Genomic DNA, 16,952 nt, shown 5'->3' on the forward strand with positions numbered 1-16,952 from the left:
GTGCACTGTTCAGCAGGAAGAGACAAAATATTTCTCCATGGGGCATCTCTGATAAGATGTCTGATGGCTTCCAAGTCAGCCTTTTTATAATATCTCGTCGTTTTGAGCACTGGCTCTTCAGTTTAGGGCGATTTCAACCATTATCACTGCATGATCAGCGCCCCCAAGTGGGCTGTTGGCATTCGTTATACAATCATCGGGAACTGTGGTCAAAAACAGATCTAGAAGTGATGCGTGTTGTTCTTCCTGGTCAGGGAAATGGGTTGGAAACATCACAATTTGTGATAGGGAGTGAGATATAGAGAAGCTATGAGTTGTGCTGCCCACTGCATCTGTGTATGTAGAGAATCCAAGCCAGTTTTTGTGGTGGACATTAAAGTCACCAAATACATGTACTTGTGCACTAGTGTCGAGGGAGAGTGCTGTGTCTATGCTGTCAGAGACTTTGTTTATTATGATGCAGTCCTGGGTCAAGGGAGAGCAGTAGAGAAAATAAAAGTAGCTTATAATGATCTGTTAATTAGTTTAGGAGTGAATCCAATACATAAAAATATATAAACATATACACATCCTTAAAATTAATAATGATCGGTTATTTAGGAGTGAATCCAATATATATACAAATATATAAACATATACACATTATTAAGATTCATAGTGATCAGTGAATTAGTTTAGGAGTGAATCCAATTATAGAAATATATAATCATATACACATAAATAAAATTAACTTATAATGATCTGTTAATTAGTTTAGGAGTGAATTCAATGCATACAAATATATAAACATATACACATCGTTAAAATTAATAATGATTGGTTATTTATTTATTTTTAAAAAAATTTTTTTTTTACACAGTGATCACCACTTATCAAGGCCCGGAAGCCACTCAGGGATAAGGGTTATTGCAAGTACATTACGTTAGTGAGGAGATTTGCTGATATGTTTACTTAAGGGGGCGGTTCATTAGGAATTTGTTAACATTGGACTTGAAGACAACCAAGTTGTAGTCCGGAGGGAAGCAGGCAGACGGAACAGAGTTCCACAGGCGTGCAGTTCTAAGAAAGAAGCTTTGGTCATGGAATCTGCGTTTTGATTTAGGCACAGATATAGAGTGGGGGAAATTTTTTACAGTGGATTCAGCTAGACGGGTGTTTTTCGTGAAAGATTGGCGAGGGGGGACCAGAGATTGGAGTTCAGACGAGCATCTGCCATGGAAATAACGATAAAACAAGGACAGGCTCGCAACGTCTCTTCTGTGGGAGAGAGGTTGCAGGGTAGAGAAAAGGGCATCCCCCACTAAGCCACGAAGTCTATTTTGTACTCTGTCAAGGCAGGATAGGCTGTTTTTAGCAGCTCCCGCCCAGATATGGCAACAGTATTCCATCCTTGGACGTACTTGGCTTTTATATAGATAGAGAATTGCATCCATAGTGAGATATCTTCTGGAGCGGTAGAAGGATCCCACCATCTTTCCAGCGACCTTGGCAACAGACTTGATGTACGTGTTCCATTTCAGATCAGGAGTAAAGGTCACACCCAGAAGCTTGTCAAAACACGGGGCCTCACCCAGACGAGAGCCATCCATCACAATTGATGCCAGATGGGGATCAGAGCGTTGATGATGTAAGGATAGGAGTTTGGTTTTGGATGCATTAAAGGTAACCAGCCATATCTTCCCCCACTGAACCACGCGCTCGAGATCAGAGGAGAGAGAATCAGAGAGAACTTTGTCATTTACAGCCTTTGATGTGTTGCTGTAGATGGTCGTGTCATCAGCATAGATGTCAACGAATGATTTAAGTATGTGTTTAGGGAGGTCATTGATGTAGATCAGGAAGAGAGTTGGGCCCAGGATTGACCCCTGAGGGACTCCAGCATTTATATTGCAGGCCTCCGATTTTTGTCCATCTACCACTACTCTTATGAGCCTATCGGAGAGAAATGATTTAATGATTGAGAAAACATTTCCAGTTATACCGTAGCTGGAAATCTTGTGAAGTAGACCCTTATGCCATACCTTGTCGAAGGCCTTTGATATGTCGAGAGCAATTGCCCTAGACAGGAAGCCTTTGTCAAGAGATTCACTAATCCTGTGGGATATAACCGTCAGCACATCTGCGGTAGATCTTGCAGAGCGGAAACCATATTGTATGTCACTAAGAAGGTTATTCCTGCTGAGGTGGTTGACTATTTCTCTATTTAATATGGATTCCAGCAACTTACTCATAACACACAGGAGACTTATAGGTCTGTATTGAGAGGGAGATGACTTATCACCTGAATTCTTAAATACAGGGCAAACTGATGAGGTCTTCCAGGGAGTCGGAAAGCACTTCTCCTTAAGGCAGCACTTAAATAGTTTCGTAAGTATGGGAGCAAGTTCTGGTTGAAGCTTTTTTAACACTATAATTGGGATGCCATCAGGGCCAGTTGCTTTACTGGAATCTAGGTTCTTTATTAGCTTGGCGACCTCATGCACGGATATTTGTATGTTACCTAGCTTGTTCTGTGTTATAGGAGGAAATATGGGGAGTTGATGGCCTTCGTCGCATAGGGTAGAATTAGCTGCAAAGTTCTTTGCAAATAGTTTGGCCTTGTCTGACGCTGACGAGATGACCTCTGGTCCATTGATAATGGTTGGGATAGAACGCACACTTCTGTTCAGGATCCTATTTGTTATTTGCCAAAATTGGTGGGATCCAAGCCGCTGATCAGCTACCTTGGATTTAACAGACTGGGCATATAGCTCTCTTGCATTTTTTATTACTCTTTTACAGTGGCTGCTGGCAGACCTAAAAGCAGCTTTAGTCTCAGTGCATCTATTACGTTGGTAGCTATGGAAAAAGTGATTTCTGTGCGCGATAGCAGCAGCACATTCTGGGGAGAACCATGGCTGGCTGTTAGATTTTTGTTGGAATTTTTTAGATGGTATGAATTGGTCTATGCCTGCAATTAACCATTCGGTCAGATCTGATACTATAGAGGACATATCCTTTTTAAACATGTAGTGCAGAGGTAAATCAGATATGAATGTACGGAAGCTATCCCAGTCAGCCATAGAGTATCGGTATACAGTACGGTGGAGGGGTACGTCTGGGGGCTTCTTACATTTCGTTTTTATCTTAACTGATACGACGGAGTGGTCGGAGGATCCTAGAGGAGAATGAACGGAATATGAACATAGCTCAGGGGAAGTTGAGAGAAAAAGGTCTAAGACGCTTGCATATTGACCGGGTGTATCGGGCACATGGGTGGGTTCGCGAACAATCTGAGTGAGATCATAAGCAATGGCAAAATCATGACAAAACCTCCCCTCATCATCTGTCTTATTTGAATGGGTCAGCCATTCCACGTGATGGACGTTGAAGTCACCACATATGTGGATGTTAGCCGAGGGATGTGAAGACAGTATGTGGTCTATTTTCTCAGATATGCTCTTAAAGATAGTAACTCCGCTGTTGTGAGGCCTATAGAGGGCAAATATAAATGCAGTGGTGTTAGCAAGTCCAACCCTGAAGCACATATAGGGTAAATTAGGATCTTCTCTAGAGATATCCCTGCCACACGGGAAGCCATCCTTAATGTAGCCACATATTCCATGCCCATGGCGATCTTGGGGGTCAGATTTAGCTGTTAAATTTGAGTATCCATTAATTCTGAACTCATCTAGGGAAGTGGTCGGCCCTATTCCAGTTTCACTTAGAAAGAATATGTCCGGTTTCGTCTCCTGTAATTGGGTTTCAACCTCTGGAAGGTTGGAACGTAGACCCCTGATGTTGGAGAAGGAGACCTGGTAGTAGGGGTCTACGTTGGAAGATGGGGTTCTAGGTTTAATCGAGTTTTTATTCTGGAGATATTTCATGTTGAGGTTTGAGGATTTATGGAATAGGTCGGCATACTTGGTTAGAGCAGTACAGAGAGGGAAAGTAAGAGAGAAAAAGACAGGAAAATTTTTTTTTTTTTGTGGCACACGAAAAGGTAAAGCCGTAACAATTACCCACTAGTATGGCATCGAGAGGCCCCACCAGCGACTACTGAATGGTCCAGATCCACTCACCAAATGGCAATACAGCAGTCCCAGTACTTTGCGCCTGCTGATAGGACAGCCTCCTTAGTGGTTAATCCAAGGTTCGGGTCCCTGACTATCAGGCGGATAACGTCAGCCCAGACAAACGTTTACCTCCAGCACCTTTACTAGTGACATGGCCACAAGGACAGATAGAGACAGAAAAATTTCCGACATCTCAGACTACTGGTCACCAAGTCCTACCGACCTTTAAGCAGCTTTTTCTTCACCCTTTGTCAGAAAAATCACTCATTGAATGAGGACTGGATGACAAAATAGGAGAAGCGAGAGTTACTGGAGCTGCCGATAACACATCCACTGTATTATCTACTCTTCATTAAAAAAAAAAAAAAAGGGGGGGAATGGGGACAAGTGACTTACTTAATATCTAAGTAGTAAGTCCGGTGCTAAGTTAACAATTCAGGACACTTTTGATGATAATCTCCCCTCCCATATTAATGGGTGGAAGTTTGTTGTTATCTATCGAGTTTAAATTATTAGAGTTTCATCTTATAATTAATTAAAATCCAATAATTAACTATTAACAGTTTGTAAAGTCGGCTTAATATTAATTTACATTCGAGTTTAGATAATTATTCAAGGTTTTACTTTAGGTGGTTCGTTTTCATGAGTAACTGTTTCTTTGCACTGTATTATATTTCGAATGTACTAGAACATAAGGCTAACTATATTAGATGGTTTGATTTGCCAGCAAGAAGAAGGCATTTACAATATATGCAAGCTTGCAGTAAAAGTATATATTAAGTATACTACTTAAATAAAGTCCTAACATTATCTATTCTATTAGAATAATTCCCGGCATTTTTTCTTTTATCGTTAGTTGCCGGCATTTTGTTTGTTTTTATTGTTTAACTTTGTAGAATGAGGGGGGCGGATAATACAGGAGAATACAGACAAAATACATAAATAAAACACGAAAAAACACGTTTATAAACAAGGTAACATAGAAAGAAACATTAAGGATTAGTTTAAAAAATAAAAAATAAAAAAATACTTAACGTTGTTGCGCTAAAAGATTCCGTTCTCCGTCTGTTTGTCAACTCGTAGCTAGCATGTCTTTCTAGAGTGAAAGAAGATTTCTACTTCCGGATAACTTGGTCGAGTGCCTATCTATTTATAGTATAAAAGTCGTTACGGTCGGATGTGTGAAAATATTTAATCTACATTTTTTTTTTGTTTAAAAAAAAAAAGTTCTAACTTTTTTTTCTTTTTTTTTATAAAGTCCTATTATCTATTCTATTAGAATAATTCCCGGCATTTTTTCTTTTATTGTTAGTTGCCGGCATTTTGTTTGTTTTTATTGTTTAACTTTGTAGAATGAGGGGGGCGGATAATACAGGGGAATACAGACAAAATACATAAATAAAACACGAAAAAACACGTTTATAAACAAGGTAACATAGAAAGAAACATTTAGGATTAGTTTAAAAAATAAAAAATAAAAAAATACTTAACGTTGTTGCGCTAGAAGATTCCGTTCTCCGTCTGTTTGTCAACTCGTAGCTAGCATGTCTTTCTAGAGTCTTAATGTTATTAGTTTTGGAGTGAATCCAATATATATACAAATATATAAACATATACACATAATTAAAATTCATAATGATCAGTTAATTAGTTTAGGAGTGAATTCAATACAAAATGCCATTGATCTATTTACGTGATTTTTGGAATGTTGCAAATAAGTTGATATATAATATATCCTATGCATTTGGAATGACATTTTCGTTATGTACAGTAAAAACATTCTTCTGTATTTTTTTTTTTTAAATAAGTGTTTTTGTATAATTATTCCATGGCATTTAAAAGTCAAGAATATCGGAATGTAAAAAAAAAAAGAAACAGTGGAGCTCGAAACCACAACACTTGTGTTAGTAGTCGATGATGTTATCCACTGCACCAAAGAGATGACTGTTGTAAAACAGTTGTAAATTTACTAAATGAATAAATGTCTATGTTATAGAATGTGCGCATGCGCAGGACGACGCCATGGCACTCGTTAAGCTGTCATTTCTTTCAAGTTTGAACCCTTTTTTGAACTCCTTAGCAATTGTTTTAACCGAGTAAATACCTCTAATAAAATTCTGCACCCAAAATGCAATCTTTTGAGCTACTGCATGCCGTCCAGCGACCATCCATCTAAGAGGAGATACAATTTGAAAAATGGTGACAGAGACACACACACACACACAGTGAGATTTATCTATTAGATTTGAAAGAAATGTTTAGGTTATTAATAATAAGAATTCAGTCTAACCCCGAAACGATAAATATGTTTTGATCGGAAAAATAGCGTTTTATGAATACAAGCCACTTAGTTTTGAAATACAACTTTCACTTTTCAGAAATCTGTTATTTTGAGTTGTCGATTTGAAGTTTTCATTAAAATTTTGAGTTGTCCATTTGAAGTTTTCATTAAATCATTGCAAAACAATGAGTGAATGAGCCATGAAACTGCAGTAACACATTCAGATGAGTGAAATGAATTCTTATTGTCCTCCTTATATTTTCCTCTGATATCCTATTTACTTGAGTATTATGGAAAGAATATGCTGCCAAAAGAGCTTCAATCTCTTTGTATCTTCATTTGTAAGTACATTATCATGTTTCAAATCTCTTGAAAAATATATATGTAGTTGAGAAATATTTGATATTTTTGTCATACATTTGAAGATTATTTTTTAATGGTTTGTTCCAACATCGCATAGATTATCATAAATAGAATTTTGACATCCTTTAATTTTAACATGTCGAATTGTTACAATTAAAAAAATGTGACTTTGTGTTGTTTAAAGAATATTTAGATGACAATTATTTTTACAGTAAGATGAAAGAGAAAATGCTAAACAACCATGGTATTTTTGGGAGGGAGGGGGCGCTATTTTAAATGATTATAATAATCTCTGCAGATATTGGAATTATTTAATTTTTAAAAAATTACACTGTTACTCCCACACCTTCCTCCTTAATCTCTATTCCCAAGTATATGTGCATACTCATTTTGTCTTTTTCAAAGTCTATGAAAATGAAAAAAGAATTGCTGGCAAAACTATGTAACGCATTTGGATCTCATTTTGATATTATTTCCTATTCATGCAAGTGTTTCTCTTTTTCTAGGAAATCAAGGATGGAATTGATGAAAAAAAGATCCATGAAAAGAAGGGTTTGACAATGGTGAGTAATTTTCATTCATCTTCAAATGTATTTTTTATCATCTGATATTGCGGTTGGAATATTATTGAGGAATTCAGGAATGGCACTTGCTATTTAAAAAACTAAATGATGCCACAAAAAAGAATGGTAAAATTTAATTTGTTACATATTCAATTTTCTGGAACAAGACAAACTATTTTTAGATAGAATAACAGTTAAATATTGAAAAGAAATACAAAATACACACATAATATCTGTGTGTGTCTTTCTCTTTTATATATATATATATATATATATATATATATATATATATATATATATATATATTAAATTCTTGTACTTATACCTATGTACAAAGAGACAAAGGAGGAAATCCAAAGAAAAGAAAAATTAAATGTTTTTTTGTCAAATGCAACGTTAAAAATATAAAAATGCTATCTTTGAATACAATAGAAATAAGTATTAAAAACACAAGGTATCCATATATACATATGCACACACACACACGCAAATGAAAACTGTAACCTTTTGTCAAATGCATGATTTAAATTATGCAATATAAGAATATACAGAAGCTATCTATTTTTTAAATGTGTATAGAAAAAGAAATATTTTAGTTGTAAGTGAAAAAAATGACTCATTTCTATTGACCACCAAAAAAATATCAGTTGTTCATCCTTGCTTATATTCATTTCTTTTGATCATAATTGAAAAAATGTTTCCCTCTTACAAGGTGTCTAACATGGACTACATAATTTTAAAAATGAAATCTAAAAAAAGGACATCATTATAGCATGCCAATGACATGGTACAACAACAGCAACAACAAAATTGTCTAGTCAAAATCAAAAGTTTGATATATCAGCTTAAATGCTATTCAGGTCCAACTTTAAAAATCTCACAAGATAACCTTATATGTTAGATTTACAGGAGTTTCATTGGTTCAGTTTTTAAAGAAATATTTTAAATAGAAATACTCTCAAGCTTAATACATGTGTAATTACTCAGCTGAACATGAATTCTCTGTAAACAGGTATGAATTGAATCATTTCACATTGTCCTAAGCCAACATTGATCAGGGATATCAATAAGAAAAATATAATATGCAATTGCAGGGGGTGGAGGGAAAGTTCCCTAGGAATTCCATCTGCTGCAAAATCCCTTTGCTTCTCAAAACAAAAAAAAAAGGATTAACTGGAAAATTATTATCATAATTGTATGTTGAAATATATATCTGTCAACCCGGCTCTCTCTCTCTCTTATATAATCTTTGGTAAAAGCCTTCTGATAGAGTGAAAAGATGCAAATCATTTGCAGTTTAAAAAAAATTAACTTGATAACTTTCAACATGCAAGAGCATGTATATTCAAATTTACAAGATATCATAAAACGTTTAAGAAAATCTAGTGACTGCATATCAGAAATGGAAACTAGTGTGTAGTCCCTAATTAATGCTGTTAAACAAATAGTATTGATATCATAGGTAAGAATGTTTGACCATCACTAGTGTTACAGACCGAATGTATAATTGAGGTATATTCATGTGATTTCAATGTCTAGTGAAAAAGAATAGTGTGTGTCAAAAGACGGTATACAGGAATGAGACTCAAAATCGCAAATAGGTTTCAAACAGCAATGAACATGAACTAAGGTGAGAAATTGACACAGAGAATTTAGTACAGCAGTTTGCCACAGAGAAAGTCAAGAAAGTAAAATTTTAATCATCAGGTTGGCAGGACATCAATTTTATTTTCATTTTTGGTAAAATCTGTTTATTTTTTGACTCTGACTGAAGTTTTCTTCTGACTACATTTGGTGCTTCAGAATGTACATACTTTTTGTGTGATTAAAAACCTGTTTTGATAACATTTTGAAGGAATTTTTATCGGAAGAGTATTTTTTTTATATATATATGCATTTTTATAAATTACATGAAACTTTTTTTGCTTACCAGAATTCAGTTAGCAAAGTTTACGTATGTAATTCCTGAGGCTACTTGCCTTTCCAGACTTGATTTGAATTGAAGTTTCTATTGCTTTTGCTAACATATTCAATGCTAAGTGGCACTTTATTAGTATGACTAACTGAAAAGTCCACCAAAAACAAACAGCATATTACTTTTTTTTTTTTTTTTTTTTTTTTTGCAAAAGAACATATAGTCAAACTTTCCATCCAATTGGAGAATGCCTTTATTTTGAGAAAATAGAAAGCAAATCACAAACTGCAAAATTGACAACAATAAATTTGAATAGCAATTTTAACAGTAATTTTTTTTTTTTTTTGAGGGAGGAGGAGGACAAGCATACCAGAAAAACAAATTAGTAAATAACTTAGTATATACATAATCACTGAAATAAGAAAAAATATGTAAAAAAAGAACACATGAAAGTAATCAATTAAACTCAATAGTAAGAAAACAAATATATTTTTATTATTTTGTCTTTAAATTACATTTTGGTTGATCAGTGTCCAAACTAACATTTCAGTGCGTTTCACCTGTCAATGTTTTATAAGTTTTTTAAAAGAATTTTCAAAAAATTTGAACCTAAATTTCAAAAATATTTTGCTACAGAAAGTGTCAAAAATTAAACTTCAGGAGTTAAAAATTTTTTTTTTTTTAATTGATAGGGAGTATAAGAAAGTATTGGTATAGAGGAAGTAAAGAAAAAAGACGAATTAGATCAAAACAATAAATGTAGTTGTTACGAAATGTTGCTAAAAGTAACCAAGTCATTTTAAAATGTCACGATGTAGAAGAAAGTCATTAAGTGCTAAAAGTTCCAAGATGCAATAAATACAAACTTTAACTTATAAAAAAAATGTATGCAGTTTTTTGTTTCTTTAATCGATGCAACTTTTGGTGCTCATCTAAACTTACCCCAAAACAACAAAATTCATCTCATATTTTTATAGCATAAATAACTCCCTCATTATCTGATTAAAATATTTTACTTCAAAGATAATTTATGCAATGCAACCTTCTATGATAGATTCATTGAATAATATTATTTCACAAATCCTTTAACAATAAAAAAAAAAGTGAATGTCATGATCTAATATATCAGCAATGGGAAATCAGAAAAATAAAAATGGAAATAAAAACTACTCAAAGCATCTGTCAGTTTCCCATAGAAGAGACGTTGAGAACCTGTCCCTGCCTTTTCTCTATTTTCATGGCAAATGCTTGATTGAATTCCAATCTATGGTTCCCATTTGCCAAACTTTCATGAAAACACACACCAATCTAAAAACACCATCAATAATTTCCCTCACTTTTTATCTGTGCCTAAACCTAAATGCGGATTCTATGATCAAAGCTATTATCTTAGAACTACCCACCTTTGGAACTCTGTTTTATTTGCCAACTTTCCAGCTGACTACAATATGGTCGTCTTCAAGTCCAATGTAAACAAGTTCTTGATGAGCTGTCCTCTTAAGTAATCCAATTTACCAAATTTACACTTCGAATGATTACTATGATCCCATTGACTACTGTACACTCATAAAGCTTATCTTCAATTGGCCTCCAAGCCTTTATAAGAGACTAGCGGGGGGGGGGGGTACCTGGCGTTGCCCGGGTGTTTGTAGGTGTGTGTGTTTTGGGGTAAATGAAAAGAAAATCGTTGGTTGTTTAAAAAAAAAAAAACAAAGCCTTGACGCGCAGTTGGAAAATAGTAAAGTGTGGAAAAAAAAAAGTGCGACCTGGCAGGTGTCCGTTTTTGACGAGTTAATGACGTGAATTTTGAGTGTGGGACAGTGTTTTATTTACCGCGAGTCTGTTGGCTTCTTTTTTTATACAAAAAAGCTTAATGTACATGTGGCGATCGTAAGCAATAGCTCTTCAGCAGTTAACATTTTCTGAGGGACAGTTTTTAATGAGGTCAATAACCCGGTTTGTTTGTTTTTACCTAACTTTGGGGAAAACCAGCTCCCTGTTTATTAGGGGGAGTCTCTCGTCTCGAAATGAAAGCAACCGTCTGATATGATGAAACATTGACCAAACGTTACATCGCTTTCTATAGACCACTGGCTGTGGGTCAGTGATTTGAATCGAGTTTTGCTTTTTTTATACCGAAAAACGAAAGCAACACGTGCCGATCCGAAAATGTCGAATATTTAGCGTTTCAAAGTCGGGCAAATTAAATAGAGAGGCCATCCCCTGTTAAGTCGTAGATATTATCATTTAGACGTGATGTAAAAAGTTTTAAAAATGAGTGACGACCTCGAGAATCTGCCGGAAAAAAGCCTTTTGAAGACGTACACAAAAAGTGAACATACATACACACATTTTCATTTTGTAAAAAAAAAAAAAAAAAAAAAAATTGAACCACCATGTAGCCATCTTCAATTTGATTCTTTGTAAGTAGAATCGTTTTCAACCAATCACCACATTGTATGACGTAGCCCCTCCCTCCCAACTTACTTCTCGAAAATTGTTCTTTTTTCAGAGAAAAATAATTCCTAATTGATATCTGAACTTTATTTTGTAGGTTAAAGATTTGAAGCGGCAGCTTCATGCTGAACGTAAAAGAGCTGAGAAGTTACAAGAGAGGCTCCAAGAAGTACTCTCTGACCCCAAAAGCAGACATGGTAAGAACAAATATTTTGTTTGGCTTCTGGATTAAGAAAAACTGCTACACTGCACTTTTTTTTTGCATTTTCATTTAATTAATTTTTTTAATAAGTGGTGTGGATAATTGATTGAGATTGTCGGGCTGACTTCCTCATCTTGGTTGTTATTGTCACAATGTTTCGGCCGTTTTGCCCTCCGACCTTCATCAGGTGTTTTGTATCGAACTGGGGAACCGTTTGTTAGGAGTCTCGAACCCAACCCTTTATTATTATTACGGGGGTACCGTGTTCGGACTCCAGCTAGGCTCTGGGACATAGTTGCTGATTCTCTGTTTTGAATGTTACTTTTTCACTGCCTTCGTTCAGGATTGAACTCAGCACCTTTGGGTAACTGTAAACTTTGATACAACGTCTAGGACCACTCGGCCATATGTCACTAGGACATATGACAAAATACAGACAATTACTAGTGTGGATAAGTATCAAAATATGGTTTAGCAGTGATCAGATATGGGTCAAGGTTTAGAGATAGGTTGAAATTGAGTCAGGATGCTGGATTATTTCGAAAAGATGCAAAACAAAAAGGTGGCAATGATGATGAAGATATAAGTAGGTAAATACAAACTAGAACAAAATAATCAAGTGTTTATGTAACTGTTCCATAAATAAAGTGGTCTTCATTTTAAAACTTAATCTGTGCCATAAAAAACACAAGAAGACAAAACAAACTTTTGAATATTATTTGCATGCCCTTCATAATTAGTTTGGCAATTTTGGCATAGATTCAAACATGTGTGTGTCTGAAAGAGAGGGGGTGAGGGCTATATGTTGTTGTTGTAAAAAGTGTGTGCAAGAGAAAGAGAAGGCTTGTCATTATATGTGTATCTACCCATTTACTTACCTACATTTCTTTCTATTTACCTACTGGTCAGCTTGTTTACCTTGCTCATCTCCATTTATATACGACATACCTACTTATGTCTGTCTTCCTTGGATTGTGCCTACCAATCTTCTTGGAATAATTGCTATTTGTTTACTTTGGTGTCTTCTCTCTCTCTCTCTCTCTCTCTCTCTCTCTCTCTCCATCTACACACTCCTTCTCTCTTTCTCTCTATTCACTCACTTTCTCTATATCTTTCTTTATCTTCAAAACAACTTTTCTTTATTTGTCCCTATCTACTTTTGTAGGGGAGAATGCCTTAAGAACATTTCTCCTAAAAAAACAGTTCTATAGTGTTCTTATCTATTGACCTATCTAGCATGGCGAAAGTCTAGCTGCAAGGAAAAATCCAGAAACGCCCTAAAATGTTTATTTTAAGAAAATACACAAAATGTGCATTCTCTTATTCCTACTTCTTTTTCTTCATATTAGGTCAATGTATTGAACATTTAAAAGAGAAGAAGAAAAATTTCTTTGTATTATATTTTTCTTTCAAGAATTGATTTTCTTGTGTCAACTGCAGCAACTATTGATGATATTTACAATGAATAAATGACACTGCATTCCTCTGAATAATTGTACCTCCCCCTTCTTTCCCAAGTTGATCACTGAAAAATATGCTTAGAGATTCAACTTAACAAAATATAAAAATGTTAAAATTCTTTGTAAAATAAGGATTTACAAAAAATGGTTGAGAGATTATCATTATTTTTTTTTTCTTATTAAATATTTCCAATATATTGATTAACTTCAATTTATATAAAACCAGAAAAATGGAGTTTGTTTGTATTAAAATATAGTCATACATGAATGTTTACAGTTGAATAAATCTACCTTATTGGAAGTGAAGGGACAATTGTTTGTTTAATTAATTCATTGGAATATACAATTTTGCAAAGGATATAAAATGCTGTATATGTGTTTCTTTTCAAAATGATGACTCTTTTGTGTTAAAAGGAGAAAAGACATGAATTGAGCAAAATGAATCAGTACATCATTCAATAATTAATTCAGAAATATAATTTTTGTTAGTTTTTTATGCTCAAACATTTGTTTGTAATCATTTTCATTATTCCTTAAGCTTGAAATTATATTTTATTTGAAGTGTTACCCTTAAATTTGAAATTGCATTTTCTTTGGTTTGTCACTTTTAAACTTAAAATCATATTTTTTTGGTCTAGCATCCTAAAGTTTGAAGATCGTGTGGGCGTCTGTCCATTTTAGTTTGAAATCATATTTTCTTTGATTTGTCACCTTTAAGCATGAAATTGTATTTTATTTGAAATCATATTTTCTTTACTCAATTATCCTTAAGTTTAAAATAGTATTTCTGCATATTACACTCTCCATATTATTTGGATTCTTCAGACTACTGTTCTCATCTTCAGTGTCATTTTCACAACATTTCGGTCAATATAAATTCAAGCCTTCTACAAGTGTACCTTGTCAAACTCTGGAATCTGCACCACCCCTAACCATTCAAGTGCTGAACAAACTACACCAACTCACAAATAATAAAGAAATAATCCTATGTTGGATACCGAGTCATATCTGGCTTAATGGAAATGAGAGAGCTGACAAAGAAGCAAAAAGAGCTGCAAAGGGAAAAATCTCTATCATCAAAATACCATACACAGACTATAAAACCCCAAATTAAAAAAATGATTACCAACAAATGGCAAGAAGAATGGAATCAATAAGTAAACAATAAACTACTAAAAATTAAACCAATCATTGGAGAATGCTACCGAAAAAAAAAAACTCTAACAGAAAAAAATGAAGTTGTAGTAATACATATAGGCCGCTCTCAAAGGTGCTGAACCTTCATTATGCACAGAATGTCAGGAAAAGCTCACTTTCAAACATACATTACTGGAGTGTGCTGACTTTATTCCATATCAAAATAAATACTTTCAAACTTAAAGATCTCTTGAAAAAAATAAAACCAACCAAGATAACAGACTTTCTGAAAGAGATAAACTTATTCACCAAAATTAACTAACCTCTCAAACTTGGGACACACAATAACACACCAAAATTTCCACAAAATCTGCATGACCTTAAATGACCATAGAAAGGTTGATAGGTTGTTAAACACAAACATTGCTAATTGCACAGATGGAATGGACACATTTTGGATCAATTAGACTTGAGGTACTCCAGAATCAAGAAATACTAAAGGACACATGTTGAAACAATGACACTGGATTCTTTTACTTTCAGTTCAATTGTAAACAAAATATACAAGGATTTTTTGCAGATTTTTTTTAATTGATAGAAGTTTTATTTATTTATTTTAATTTTTTTTTGCAAACCATTTTATTATGGAAAACTTTTTTGGTTTTGTAAATAAATCTATTTTAAAATTAAAACTATTTTATGAATGCAAATGTGTATTGTTTAGTTTTTCATTTTAAATAAAACTTTTTTTCGAAAAATGTGCGTATAGCAAGACATGTATGTCAACATGTTTTACAAAAATATTTAAATATATTAAAGAAATACACAGAAAATATCTTGACCTTTTTGCTAGGAGCAAAGTGTAGTGTCTGTTATGATATTACACTTCATTTTTCCTGTCCTTGGAGAGTGAAGGATAAATCTCTTTAGTGTGAGAAAGTTTTGTTTTAATTTAAAAAACATAGAAAATTTTTAAACAACATGTATAAACAAAATTAAAAAATTTCAACAAACATTTTAAAAAGTGTTTTACTTTGTGGATTTATAAAAGAAGGAAGGTGTTTCATGAACAAACTAAAGAAACAAACATACAAAAAAACATTTCAGATGTGGTTATTTACTTGCCCCGCAACAAGTGCAGAGTTAGGGATGATTTGGATTGAGATGAAAATTAGAATTGCCTTAGTTTAGAAGTATTTGTTCTTCACTGACCAAAGAGAGAAAATAATCGCGTGTAGTATCAGAACAGATACTACAATTTGCACCTAATGGTTAAGGACAGTTTTGAAAAAATATTTATTGCATGCCGTTTTATTACAATCCAATATTTATTCATTTTTTTGTAAATTTAATGATTTGTAGTCATCCCTAAATCAGCAAATATCAAAATATTGAATCAATTTTTAAGATTTTATTTTATTATGCTAAATAAATATTTAATATATGCTTCCCTTGACTTTTGTTGAAATATATATATTTCACTACATTCAAAACTGATTTGTGTGTAACTTTGCCATCGTGGCAATGTATTTTTTATAAAATGCGATAAACATTTTTCTAAATAAAATTATGTATTTTTAAAATATTATTCCATTCATACATTTTGCTAAAAAAAGAATTTGTAACTTTTCTGAAGTTTACAAAACGTTTCATTTGTAAATAAAATTTTTTTGATTGCATCTATGAAGGCAAATGTGTGCATATTGCCTGCTTATAATTAAACCAAAAATAAGAGAAAAATAATTTTTTGTCAATCCAAAATGTGTCCTTTTGGTATTTGCTGATTTTTGTGTGCTTCAAATCTGATTGATTCTACATTTTATTTAAAGATATTCTTTGGTATTTAACTTTAATCCTTATGCTATTTGATAACATTTCTGCAATTAGGCATTGTTGTAATTGACGTGTTTCTTTTTATGCTCATAAGCTTTCACACATTCAACTCTGTAGAATTTGTTATGTGCCTTACATCATAGTTGGTAATCAATTCAGAATTTTCAATTTATTAAATAGACTACTCTGATGCCTTTAATATATCTTGTATTTATTTAAATTTTTTTTTGTATTAGGAATTGAATTTTTATAAGATTACTGAAGACAGAAAAAGGTACTTGAAACAGTCTAGACTGTGTAACCATAAAAAAACAAAACAAAATAAGGACAACTGTTCGGAATATGAATGCAAGTATGTCTGTGTTCTGGTGATTATTGAATTAGTATTATGTTATTTTTAACCTTTTTTTTTTATTACTTGTTGCAAAAGCAGAGCTCTCAATATAGTTAAAAAAAAAAAAAAAGATAATATTTGACCAAAAAAACTTTTTTGATCATGCTTTAGGATGAACTGTCAGTGAAATGCCGGCTTGATGGTTTTAGAGTTTTTCAACTTCACTAGTTAGTCTTGCTTTGGTTGGACACAAGCCCAGCCTCAAAAGAAAGCAATGTGCTACACAATTAAAGCAGATGTTACTAAATAGTATTTTGGAGCTCTAAGCTTAAAATTGGTTGAACCAAAGCTA

General features: G+C 33.4%; 1 protein-coding gene across 2 annotated transcripts in view; it reads left to right on the top strand.

Annotated features, from left to right (window-relative positions):
- The window catches only part of LOC145293835 (GRIP1-associated protein 1-like), a 690,744-nt gene that overhangs the window by 411,930 nt on the left and 261,862 nt on the right, over positions 1–16,952 (top strand). For both annotated transcript variants that reach the window (XM_080140492.1, XM_080140494.1), the window contains 2 exons: positions 7,206–7,262; positions 11,732–11,831. In XM_080140492.1, coding sequence (XP_079996618.1) covers positions 7,206–7,262; positions 11,732–11,831 — 157 coding nt within the window. The remainder of the gene's footprint in view (positions 1–7,205; positions 7,263–11,731; positions 11,832–16,952) is intronic.

Source organism: Euprymna scolopes, chromosome 15 (genome assembly GCF_053919585.1).
Source record: "Euprymna scolopes isolate OS-2025 chromosome 15, ASM5391958v1, whole genome shotgun sequence".
NCBI classification, from domain to species: Eukaryota; Metazoa; Mollusca; class Cephalopoda; order Sepiida; family Sepiolidae; genus Euprymna; species Euprymna scolopes.